At 44.7% G+C, this 13,528-nt stretch overlaps 1 protein-coding gene across 1 annotated transcript in view; it reads left to right on the forward strand.

Moving 5' to 3' along the window:
* Positions 1 to 13,263, forward strand: part of MRPS35 (mitochondrial ribosomal protein S35) — a 233,003-nt gene extending 219,740 nt beyond the window's left edge. The window contains exon 8 of the mRNA XM_085652326.1: positions 12,543 to 13,263. Within this exon, the coding sequence (XP_085508452.1) occupies positions 12,543 to 12,821 (279 nt within the window). The 3' untranslated portion in view covers positions 12,822 to 13,263. The remainder of the gene's footprint in view (positions 1 to 12,542) is intronic.
* Positions 13,264 to 13,528: the final 265 nt, after the last annotated feature.

A 13,528-nucleotide genomic window follows, 5' to 3' on the forward strand; every position in this document is an offset into this window, starting at 1 on the left:
ATGACGGCTCTTTGTGCCAAGCAGAGAGCTTGAAGTTGTGTGATGTCTTCAGGGGCATAGGTCCATCACCATTTCTTTTGGATCCATGTATTCTGTGCTCTTTTCTTAAGTTCTTGGTGCAGGGGATATGGGAATTAAGGATAATGTCTCAGAGGTGGTTTTCAGGCCTGTATTGTATATGTCAAGGAGCCTGACATGTTGTATGAGCAAGTAAGCATTTGCAATGTTGATGAAATATTCTGGCGAGTGTTCATGAGAAATGTTCAAAGGAGTCAAATGTCTGTTTTCTGATGGATGCTTCGAATCTCAGATTTCCGACCTTAGAATACTCCCCAGGCACCAGACTGCATCCAGGGACTTTCCCAGCTATGTTCAAACACCCCACTAGGTGGCTCTGTGAGATTCTGTGATGGCTCCTTACTGCCCCAGGAGTGACAGAGTGGAGCTGCATATTTATTTATTTATTTATTTAATTTATAGGGTTCAACAGCTTCCCAAAAAGGGTTTCCCGGCACCAAGCGGACTAGGTGTAGCTAAAGGCAGTAGTAGAAGGAGTTACTGGTTAAATAACCAGGTCTTGAAGGGGCCTGCGGAAGCATGTATAAACAGTCTCTTTGCGTATGGCGAGAGGAAGGGTGTTCCACAGTGATGGACCTAGGTAAGCGAAAGATCTCCCCCCCCCTCTCCCCCCCCCCGCACCCCCCCATCCTGGATAGTTTGAACCTTGGTACTGTGAAATATCCGAGAGTGGTAGATTGTAGATGGCGAGTGGGGGCATAGGGACGGACGAGGGAGTTAAGATACTGTGGTGCCGTTCCCATTTTAATCTTGAACATATAGCTCAGGGTTTTAAACTTAATACGGGTCTCCACCCTGAGCCAATGTAGGTCACGGAGGTAGCCAGATATCGAGGTGGCCTTGGGAACCTTGCAAAGTAATCTTGCTGCAGTGTTCTGTACCAACCGCAGTCTACGGGTCACTGCTTTGTTTGAGCCAAGATAAAGGATGTTTCCATAGTCCAGCTGAGAGGTGATGAGGGCATGGCCCACTGTTTTCGGGGTGTCACCTGGCAGCATCCAGATGATCTTCCTGAGCCATTTCAAGATGGTAAAGCAGATGGCTGTGACCTTTACTGCCTGATGGTGCATGGTTAGAAAGTCATCGATAGTTATCCCCAGATTTCGGACATGGCTGGAGGGTTTGGGGAGGGCGCCCATCTCAGCAGGCCAATGTAGTGGGCCCCACAGATCTTTATTTTTGCCTAGGACGAGGACTTCCGTCTTATCACCATTTAATTTCAGGTGATTGCGGTTCATCCATGTAGCAATTTTTCCTAGGCCTGTCTGAAGAAGGGATGTCGAGCCAGGGTCAGTGCTGGAGAGGGAAAAGATGATCTGGGAGTCGTCTGCATATGTATAAAGAGTTAGGCCTGCTTGTTCTGCTATGTCTGCAAGAGGCCTGACATATAAATTGAAAAGAAGAGGACTGAGGATGGATCCCTGGGTTACACCATAGGGTGACGGGTAAATGTTGGAAGTAGCTGTGACAGAGAAGATCTGGAAAGTGCGGTCGGCTAAAAAAGAAGTAATCCAGTCCAAGGCTGAGCAACAGATGCCCAAGGACCTAAGTGTGTTGATTAGAACTGAATGGGAGATAGTGTTGAAAGCCGCACTAAGGTCTAGCAGTATCAGTGCGACTGTGTCACCGGTGTAGAGATGATGGCGCAACTTCTCTGTGACCCCCAACAGTGTGGTTTCCGTGGAGAATCCGGTTCTAAAGCCGGATTGAGAGGGATGGAGGATTTTGTGAGTTTCGACAAACTGAGAGAGATGGGAGTGAATGTGTCTCTCAAGAATTTTAGAGAAGGCAGGCAGGAGTGAGATAGGCCTATAATTAGAGAGGACACTAGGGTCGGCAGGGTTTTTTTTCAGGAGAGGGGTTACCATGGCGTGTTTCCAATGCCCAGGGACTGTGGATTCTAGCAGGGTAGAATTTAGAGCATTCAGGATGACGGACAGATGAGAGAGGTCCAGCTGTTTTAGTGTGGAAATTGGCAGGGGATCCTTCGGGGATCCGGATTTGACTTTTCCAAGAATGGTTTTCAAAGAGTCTAGGTCAAGAGGGGGCCAAGAGACTAGCTGCGGAACCGTTTGGGGAGGAGCAGTGAGGTGTGATAAGGGTAAGGTCTGGGGTATGATGATGGATTGAGACCGTGCGGTTTTGCTTATATGTGAGTTAGCAATTTCAAAATAAATTTTCTCTATTTTTTGCGTGAAAAATTGGGCAAGATCGTCACATTGACGTTTTGTTAAAGGCAGAGGTTTTGCTAGAGTCTCAGAGCCGGCAAGCTCTTTAACTAAGCCAAAAAGTGTTCTTCAACAGTTTGTAGCGTCCGAGAAGGTTTTGGAGACAAAGCTAGCCCTAGCGGAGTTAGTTGTTGTGGTATAATTTTAATGCTTTTTTGTATAAAACTTTGGAACTAGGTGTGTAGTCTCTCTTCCATCTCCGTTCCAAGGTTTTACATTTAGATTTCTCAGCCTTTAGTGCTTCGTTAAACCAAGGGGCTGGAGGTCGATGGTTCTTTCGTTTTTTTATTTTTGAGGGGGGGGGCAAGAGTCAAGAGCATCTAAAAGCCAATCGTATATGTATCCTGAACGCACGTCTACCGTTGAATCGGATGTGGGTGGGTTGGCGCATAGAAGCTTGTTCAGGACATTTATATTCAGTTGTTTCCAGTCTCTTTTGGGGACCTTAAGGGAGGGGAAAAAAGGGATACGGGCGGAAAGGGGCGTTAGGCAGAATTTGGATGTAAAGTGATCTGACCAGCATATGGGCGCTGCAGGGGCACAGTGGATGTGAGGAAGGCTAAAAAAAGATGGGGTCAAGCAGGTGGCCGGCACTATGAGTGGGGCCTGTATTTAGTAGGTTAATATTCATAGCTGCGAGGTCAGAAAAGAAGTTGCTGCAGGTAGAATTAAGGGGATCGTCAAGATGTAGGTTTAGGTCGCCTAGGACTGCGAAATTCTTAGAATTTAGAAGGAAAGGGGTTATAAGATGTGGCCCAATTGGTGGTGGGTCCTGGAGGGCGGTAAACTAAAACACCGGAAAGTGTGAAATTGGGGTTGAGGGATATTTTAAATAGGGCGGCTTCGCAATTGGGAAAGTCTAACGGATCAAATTTGCATTGAAAAAGATTTTTAAAAATGATGGCTATCCCCCCCCCCACTTTTTGTCACTCTGTCCTTCCCGACGATGGCATAATTGGGAGGTAGTGCTGCTGCCACATCTGGGCCGGCACTCTCATGGAGCCAGGTCTCTGTGAGGAACAAAGCTTCAGGTTGTTCTTCTAGAAGAAGGTCAAGGATCTCCATTTTATGCTTGGGGAGTGATCAGCAATTTAGACCGAGGAAAGTAAAATCTTTGATGGGTCAGACTGACGAGCGAGGGTTGGATTTAGTAAATGGATAGGTGCGGAGGAGGGACTGTGAAGTGACCGGAGCAAAGTTGCAGAAGGGACAGACCTCCTCAGTTAGGCCATCAGTAGTGAACCGGGTGCATTTTGGGTTGACTGGGGGGCGGAGAGCTAGGAGTTGTTCAGAATAGAGATTGAGCCGATTTGTGCACTTTTGACCAGGGGTCGTGGGCCCTGGCCCCCGTTTGGGCGCAGACGGGTTTGCCTTTGGCGCGCCCGCTGGGCGGGGGAAAAATGGCATTGGTTTGAAGTAGAGAGGAGCTCTAGGTCGGAGTGCCGCCTCGCCCAAGCCTGAGCAGCTGAGAACAATCAAGGAAAGCGTGCACACGCCCACACCCTCCACAACAATCAGGGTAGAAGCCCTGCGGTGGACCGAGGTGAGAGCGCGAATTACCACAAAGTGCAATTTAAAATGCTGAGTGAGGTATGAGGTTTATTTTAAAATAAAGAACAGAGATTCGTATTTTTTAAAAATCGCCAGAGCGCTACAATTAGACAGCAGCAAGACTCCGCTGTGCTTTCAGGATCTCACCCATTAATTACTGCTTGCTTCTGCTGCGCGGGAGAAATGGCATTGGTTTGAAGTAGAGAGGAGCACTAGGTCACATGACCGTCGGAGCGCCGCCTCACCCAAGCCTGAGCAGCTGAGAACAATCAAGGAAGGCGTGCACACGCCCACACCCTCCACAACAATCAGGGTAGAAGCCCTGCGGTGGACCGAGGTGAGAGCGCGAATTACCACAAAGTGCAATTTAAAATGCTGAGTGAGGTATGAGGTTTATTTTAAAACAACGAACAGAGATTCATATTTTTTTTAAATCGCCAGTGCGCTACAATTAGACAGCAGCAAGACTCTGCTGTGCTTTCAGGATCTCACCCTTCAATTACTGCTTGCATCCCCTGCACGCTGATGTCTGTTCTTTTACTTCCCCCACCTTCGGACGGGGATCTGGAGCTCCTCTCCCCCCATTTGTTGAGCCTTATAGTGACTTCTTGGAAATTCAAAACTAGAGTGCTAAGAAACCATGTCCCTTCCTAAAACACCAGGCTTCGAGCCTTGCTGTGATTGCAGAAACAGATGTTAGTCACGGACAAACACAAGGTGTTTGGCCTTGGGGCATGACTCAAATTTTTGTGACAAATGAAAGTTCATGCTCCTGAAGGAATCCGAGACCAGAAGGTGAATCTGAACATCATCAAATATAAGAAGAAATAGTTGAGACCCTCAAGTAAGTCCCACTCCAGATCTTGGGGTCGTTCTCTCAAGCGGTCCATCTCACAGTAAAAGTTGTCCGGTAAGTCTAAATCAAAGTCTGAGAGTAAACATAATAAAGCAAACAGGGACTTGACCCCATCCTCCCACTCCATGTCCAAGGAGAAGATTTGCGAGAGTCACAATATTATTTGGTCAACAAGTGCAGAGCAGATGCTCCAGCTGATCTCGGTGCGACCTGCATGCCCAGGCCATTGGTAATGCTGCAGCAAATCGAGGCTGTCAAAGGCTTCAGATTTTCATCACTTTTCTGGTTCTTCTGGCGTGCCTCTGGGACCCAAGGATCCTCATGGGCCTTCAGTCGGGTTACCACCAATGGGACCTTCTCCAGCGCCAAATGACCGCCAAGAATCTTTTCCGAGTCCAGCGCCAACACCTACTCTAGCATCCGGGCCTGCTCCGGGCTGCCACTTTTCAATGCTGATGCTGCCTATTAGGATTCTATTGTGATCTTGATGTCTGATCCCAAAACAACTTCAGCCCGATGTCTCTCTACGAAATACCTAAAGCACAACCTATTGTCAAATATGCTGAGTCTGAACTAATACCTTTACCAAGGTGGTTGCACCAACAGAAGCTCCATTATTTTTTGGTTCAGATTTTGCAGAAGGTGCTCCACCAAAGAGAGATGATAGTGGGGTAGTTTTTTTCCCTCATAACGATCATTTCTATATGGATGTACAAGATTTCAGTGGGCTTGGTACCTCCCCTGATATGGGGTTGGAAGCTCACCAGTTGGATTTGCAGCTGTCCTCTGTTGAGACCATGGCTAATGTCCTTACGGAAAGTCTGCAGCCTGGGCCTTCCACATCTGAGCCCTTGCTCTCCTTTAGCGAGGCCCTCCTTGATACTTTGATGTGCACTTGAACAAACATATGTTCCTGCCCAGCAGTGAGTAGGAAGATAACCAGAAGTCATGTCCCGGCGCCTGGTGACTTGATTTTCTTAATAAACATACTACTCCATAAAGCCTGATGATTCAGAGTTCAGCCAGTTAGTGAAGCCCAATCCTTTCCCCATGATCCGCCGGATAGGGAGTCCAAGAGGATTGGAGGCTGTTGGAAAACAAATGTTCTCCGCCATCTTGGCGCTGAGAATGGTCAATTCAGTCTGTTTGTTGGGTTGCTACACACATGTCCTCTGGGGTAAGGGAAGCAAGCTCTTACCGACCGTACCAGAAGATCTTGGGGCCTCTCTAGCATTTGGTACTGCAACAAGCAGGGTGGAATGGGGTTCTGCGCCGTCTGTCAAGAGTCTCTGCTCCTCTGGAGTTGGCTAGAGTGTCCAGTCATTTCCCTGATTGCAAACCACCTAGTAGGGTCCTTGAATTCCAGAGCAAATGTGCTCAGTCTGCAGCATCTGGCAGATCACAAACTGCATCTACATCACAAGGTGACACAGGGCATCTTCCAACAGTGGACAGAACCCTAGCCTAGAATCTTTAAGCCACATTCAAGCATGAACAGTGTCAAAGGTTTTGTGCGTTGTTTCCACGAAGAGAGGCACTAGGAGATGCATTCCATTTGGAATTGAAGACCGGGCTCATGTATGCCTTCATGCCCCCACCTCTCCCGCTTTTAGTTCTGAAAAGATCAGGAACGATCAGGCCCAAATCATCCTAGTGGCTCAGGATTGGGCCAGGAGAGAGGTACCTGAAAAGTCTGACTATAGACATCTGTCCTTCGATCAGGCTCCCACTTTTAGAGGATCACGGGTGCGCAATCTACTCCTATATGCATAGAGATTGAGGTGGCCATTAACTTCATTGAGCTGTCACCCGAAGTGTTATCGCCAAGCACCATTTAAGCCGGGTGTTGGGACATATATATGCCTGGGTGAGGAGTCTGGAAAATAAATACTTTACATGCCAAATTGTCAGATGCTCTACTATTCATTTTTTCTTTGACCCTGCGAGGCTTGACCCTGCGAGGCTTTGCAGTATGTTCTATTAAATGTTATTTGTCAGCCTTTCATCACTTTCAGCTTTTTTACCATTGCCAGACCAACCATCGTTGTTTAAATTATCTGTTATGATGTAGTTTATTAAAGGCTTGACACACACGTTCCCTCCCTAACGGTTTTTGATACCACAGTGGGACCATAACTTGATTTTGATGTTTTTCATGTGTACGCCCTCAAGCCTATACACAACTCCTCGTTGCGACTTCTGACTTTAAAGACTGTCTTCCTCATTCCACATTTGCTTCAGCCATTACTTTAGGAATTGTTGTTCATCGCCCTATACTACCACACTGGTGCTAAGGACTTGGTTGGCCTTTTTTGCCTAAAGTTGTGACTCCCTTCTATGTTAGGCAAACCATCACCCCACCTGTGTTCAGCCCTCAAAAGAGGAGCAGAGGCCTCTTCGCCAGGACCTAAAAATGCTTTTGCATTGATCGTAGCAAGATCCATTGTAGTGGAGATCAGCTTTTTGTGTGGTTCTCCAGGGAGAAGGAAGGAAGGCGGTGCAGGAGAGGACCCTGTTGAGGTGCATAGTTGTCTGTAAGATAAGCTATGCACGTTGTTTGCATTTTTACTTTATTACTGTTTTGGTACTGCATAAATACTTTACACATTGCCCTAAGTTAAGCCTGTTTGCTTTGTGCCATAGCTACTAGGAGACTGAGTCTAGGTTAATTTAGTGACATTGAGGGTTCACCCTGATAAGATTGTGATTATTCCTTGAGATAGTTAGCCACCCAGCCCAAATACTTGTGGAATAAACAACAGTTGTGGGTCAGAGTATGACCATATTGCTGGTTTGAGGGGATAGTGGAAGGGGCGGGGGTCCTAAGACCTGGAGGCCAATCAAAAAGACTTTGCTTACTTCCTCCCATTACGACGGTCTGATTCTTGGTTGTTACTTTAATATTTTACTAGTTTCCACTATTCAGCTCTGATTTTTCTAACCTATCTCACAAAGTTGTGAGGTCAGAGGGGTCCTGTGCCATGTTCAGGTCGAGGAGTATGAGGACGATTTTCTTATCCTTGTCCATTGAAATGACAAGACATCGGCTATGGTAATTCTGCTGCTCCCCACTTGATCTGAACCTGTAATAGGGGTCATTGAGGAGACGGTTTAGTGCTGCTACTGATGGAACTGTCTTGTCACAATTTCAGTGTGAAATCATGGTTAAATAAAAATGGATTGTAAAGTGAAAATGGTTTCTTACTTTTGTGACTAAATCTATCCACAACACATTGGTAGTTAGTTGTTATATGAGAAGGGGAGGCTCTTTCATGGACCGTCACTTTTAATTGGCATCTTTCTTTCTGAATGACCACTTTTTAATTTATATAATTAAAAGTTTGTGGAACCGTTATCTGCTCAGGTGAACAACACCATTGAGGATTTCCATAAGCCACAGGGTGTTGCGCTATCTTAGCCCTGAGCATAGGTTTGCCAATATTTCTTTGGTTAAAATAACTATAATAACCCGCACAGATGCTGTCAATGGTTTACACCTCTTCTTAAGTAAATACAGAGCATAGCATCTTACGCTTTGCAGTGGTGCAGGTTATCCTGATAACATTTTCTTTAAAAGTTCAATCGATCTTATAACAGGTGATCAATTATAATCCAATATCTAATTTCTCTTTTACAGTAAAATCACTTGGAGAGTAGCTGTCAAACGGTAAAATGAAAGCTCTCCTTGGTATGTACTAGTCTGATTTCTTCCCTCTAAGGGACATTGAGACTGCTGCTCAATGTTCAAGGTGGTCTGCTTGGGTTTTGGATGAGGGAGGCCAGCTCTGCAGATCTTATTGTGCTTGTACCGTTGCCTTTGTCACCCTTGATTAAACATTTGGTTGAGGTCACAGGGCTGCTGAGACTTGCTATTCTTATTTCTGTTGGGTCAAATGAGATGTATTAGGCTGCATGGGTTTTCACTGCATTAATCGTTCGATAGATTTGCTGTTCCTCATTTTTCCTGTTTTTACCATCCTTTTTAGGTCTCGCTGAGTCAGCGCGCATGCGATGCTCGGAGAGACTTTAGTAAGTGAGGGCTTCAAAAAATGCTACCGCCGGCTACAGTTTGCAGTGCGCGGGCGCGCGCAAGCTGTGGTCGGCGGTAGCATTTTTCCCCCCAGCTTTTTAGCCAGCTTGCTAGAACGCGCAACAAGCACGCGCGCTTGTGCGCGCATCCCTTGCGTGTTTTAGCGCGTCATCGCGATCACTTTCGCATTTTACAGCGATCGCGATCACTTTCGTGGCCAATGCTTGTTCAAATTGGCTTCCTAATCACCGCCGCATTACAGTTGAGGCCTTCTGTACAGTGCGTCCTGCAGTGTGTGGCATTTCGCCCTAATTTCCCCCCAAATTAGCTTTGGCTATTCCCTTACCCATTTTCTGCACTTCTAGGAACTGCATGTGTTCACATACTGGGCCTGGGGGAGACCCTTCTGGCTGCTTGCTCCTTCCATGTGAAATACTCTGCGCGCCCCCCCACCTCTTTTGCCTCTCTTTCAGCAAGACGCTGCAAATGTATCTCTTCATTTGTCAGTGTAGGTAAATCCACAGTTTGAATTTTCAGCGCCACCAAACCCTTGGTGTTTACACGTTCTGCCTAAATTAAATAAGATAAAATAAAATAATAATAAAATGCAACGTTCAGGCTTATATAAAGTATTCAAAGATGGACTTCTTTTCATATTTCTATAGAAATCTGAGCTAATGGCCTCAGATGTTTGCACTTTTGGATTACTTGTTTCAAATCATGTACAGAAAAGATCAGTGATGCCATGCCAATGGCAAACTGCGCGTTATAAAAATACCATCAATATTACAAATATAAATGAGGGATGATACCCTGGTTACAATTCTTGGCAAAATGTAAGCTAAAACGTGAGAATTTGTTGGTCATAAGTGTCGCCCCAAGGTGGTCTCTTAGGCTATTGAGAAATAATGTTTTTTATTGCCTTCTTCAAAGATAATCGTCTTTGGAATGATGAAAGGCTGATTGGACAAGGCAAGATTCGCAGATTCGTTGTGCATGTGCATCAGTCCACTGAGCTACTAGCGAAACATTATGCCCACCTAAAAGAACAAGTATTGGCATAGCCAATAGGTCTCGCCTTTGGGACCTTATAAGTGTTTAGTTATCCAGCACAATATCCTTGGAGCAACAACATCACCTGTTGTATGGCTAAACTTATAAGGTCCCAAAGGCGAGACCTATTGGCTATGCCAATGCTTGTTAAGATGTGCTGCCTCTATACACGTTTTTCATTAAACATAGCATATGTTTCCATACTTAAGCCTGGGTTTCTTAGCACAGCTCATTTAATCTCAACTCACTTTTACAACGTCTACAAAACATTAATGGGTCAGTGAAGATTAATTGACTCGACCTACTTGTCCACAGACAGAGTTATTGCTTTTCTCCCAGCAAATGGATTGCCGCCTCCATCACTGTTCAAAAGCTCTCAGTCCAGACTGTTCTCAAAGTGGGAACTGTGGACATTGGTTTATTTATTTATGGGAGATTTATAGCGCTCAATAGCTCTCCAGGGGAGTCTCTTGGCACGTGAGTTGCTTGCAGAGGCAGAATATGGGTGACTTACTGTGAGAAAAGCCACTTTTTAGGGCTTTTTCTAAAATGTAAGATGTGTGCAATGGCTCGAATGTCTAGGGGAATGGAATTCCAGTCTGGCATCAGGTACGCTGAAAGAGCGGCCACCTCAGTGGGTAAGTTTGAAAAAGGGGGACATCAACAAGCGGTTTCAAGCTGGATCTCCAGGCACAGGAGCTGGTATTATTTGAACTTGTGAGATGGGAATCTCCGGGCCCTTCCAGCATATACCACAGTATAATGCATGCCGATTTGAATAGAATTCTTTTGTTGACAGGAAACCAATGTAAGGACTTTCAATGGGAGTTAGTAAAATCGAACTTTTGAAACTGGAAGATGCTTCTAATAAGAACATTTTTATTTTTCTGGTATATATTGATGTAGGTTTTGGAAATTCCCAAGTACACGCACAGCATTACTGTAATAAAGACTGGCATATTCAAAAGCATTAGCAGCCATGATCTTATGCTGGAAGTAACCAAAGTCCTAAATTATCTTTAGGATCCTTATTTGGTGGAAGCAGGATTTGGTGACCTGGAAGTTCTGTGAGGTTAGGTACTATTTGTAATCCAGCGTGATGACAAGATCTCTGGCTTTGGTAATTTGGGGTCGGGGGATGGCATTTCCCAGATTTTTGGGCCATAGAAAGTTGTCCCAGGGATGAATTTTATGAAAAACAGAAAGAATTTCATTCTGACTTTGCTCGATTGATTTTTAGGTGGTTAAGTCAAATCCATTTGATATTGGAATTCATCCCAGCTTGTACCCGTTTAAACAGTTTGTCAGTCGTGCTAAATAAAGATCACCTTTATATTTAATGACTCTTCATTCACTCTATCCATGATAGCACCGGTGAATGTATTCTTATTACCGTATGTTCTTTCGGCAGTGCAGATCATTGCTCTACAAATAACTATTAGTAACAGTATATTCGGCCATGGTTGGGCCAGGTTGGAGTACTGCATTGCCTTATATGCTGCTAAATTGGTTTCAAATGCTCCAAACTTACTTGGTAAACTTAGTTATAGGTACTCCAAGGAAATACATACAATCCTTGTTCTCAATCAGGACACGTAAATCTTGACTGTCACACATAAGGCACTACTACGAAAACGTCTGGAGGATTATAAAAAAATCTGCTTTCTTTCTGTCGGCCTTTAATAAACCTATCGTCCATGAACAAATGTCTAATGATCGTCCCTAAGTCCAAATGTATTATTGGAGTTAGCACAAGCTTTACCTGTAAAGTGGTTTTGGTTTGACCATGGCTTGTGGACATCTTTGGGGAATTTATGGCTTTGTTCATAGTCACAAAATGTATGGATTAATTTATTAAAGGCACCGTCAAAAACACTAAAGTACTACAAATTTCATTTAAGTATTATTGATTTAAACATTAGCCACCGACAACGTTTAGTACACATTTTAGAATAATTTGGTGAGCTTTCTCAGTAGCCATAAAATATCGCAGTTAGGCTGACATTTAGAGCAGCCCCTCAAGCTCCAACACCATATCCCACATGGACGGTGCGTAGTGAAAACCTACACTTGCAGGTTAAAAGATTTGCACAGCAAGTGTTGGATCAATTGAGCTTTTGCTAGAACAACCTGCCGCCCGCCGGCTTCTTTCAACAAATAAGGAATGTGCATCTGGGGTCCCAATCGTAGCCAATATGATTTTGCTTTTTATTCTGATTCTTTTATTGGGATATTTGTGTTTTCCAGACCTTGATTTTTGTTTCCTGTTTAGTGGTTGGAGGTTCGTTAAGGGTTTTTTATTCGTTACATGTATCGTTGAGATTGAATACAATTATTATACATGAAGTGATGGCAACATTGTTGCTAGGCCGAGGTAGTGCTCAGAGGACACGTTTATCTTTAGTTTCCGTGGCTTATGGATATTGAAAGAGATGCATTAGATGTGTAAATCTGGGTTTACACATGCTGTACCCATATGGTGTTTTCAACCGTTTTCACAAGCCCTTGATTAAATGAATTTTCTTCATTGGTAAAATTGACATTAGTCACTGCAAACCTGGATAGATGTTGGTAGGCATTTGCTTTACATCCTATTCGTCGATGGCACACAGGCAGTGTTGAATTAAACACTAGTAGCCTTTGCGTAAGTGGTTATGTTCACTACCATCAGGTGTTTTGCTTTGGGTGTTGCTTTACTCTCGAAGTTGGAGCGACAACAAAATAACTTGCTCTTTTTTTTTTTTAGAAATCGGAGATATGGGAGAAAGAGAAGACAGAAGCAGACATGGAGGAGTTTGTCTGGGAGAACAGTGCATCTGAGAGGAATGCCTTGGAGACACTCTTACGAATAAAGGCAGCGGAGAAGAGTCCAGCCGTCGGCAGGGAGGAGCTGCTCGACTCTGAGGTTGTGAAGGAGTACCGGAACTCAGTGGTCACATTGAGAAATGAGGTGGCGACAGAGGACACCGTCTCCCGGTATAAAGAGTCTGTGAAGAAGCTGTTGAGTCTTCAGAGAGGTCCTTGAAGCTGGTTGGTTTGTAGCCTACACCGAGGTACACGTGGAAGCCTGGCTTCGGCACAGACACACAGACTTGTTTCAAAATACTGTCTAATATGATCATTAAAGATAAGTGCTGCGCTGTACATATGGATTATGCATATTGTGTCGTATTCGCCTCAAGCCACGCCTTCATGAGTGTACAGCGTTTGCCGGCAGAAGGGCCAAGTCTGCCTTTTCTTCAATTGGACATCGTCAAACTGAGCCAGGGCTCCTCGACCACTTTACACGGCACCTTCTAGAGGCGATGGTCCTACTTCTATGGTGAATTTGGCCTCGGAAAAAAGTAAATAACTTCATGCAAGCACAAATCCCAGCTTCATACAAAACCTTTGTACAGTATGTTCTTGTGGCACATAATAATCTGTGGGTTACCTTATCATTAAATTGTTTCATATTAAATATAAAACTGAACTTTGTTTTTTGTTGAGTGCAGTTTTGTAATGTAGAATGAGCTCGACAGTTCCTAAGTGTGATTGTGTGCGCTGTGCACTGTCCCGTCTTTGAAAAATCATCTCACAACAGCCTGGAGACTGTAAATAAAGCACTAGCGAGAGGGTAACTGAAGGAGACTTGGGCGGCTGTAATGCTGTCTGTTCACTGCCTCCCTTTGATTTCCTTCTATAAACTCTAATGCTACGCCTCATTGTGGTATGTTAGCCCCAGTCTACGAT

This window comes from Triturus cristatus, chromosome 4_1 (genome assembly GCF_964204655.1).
Source record: "Triturus cristatus chromosome 4_1, aTriCri1.1, whole genome shotgun sequence".
Classification (NCBI taxonomy): domain Eukaryota; kingdom Metazoa; phylum Chordata; class Amphibia; order Caudata; family Salamandridae; genus Triturus; species Triturus cristatus.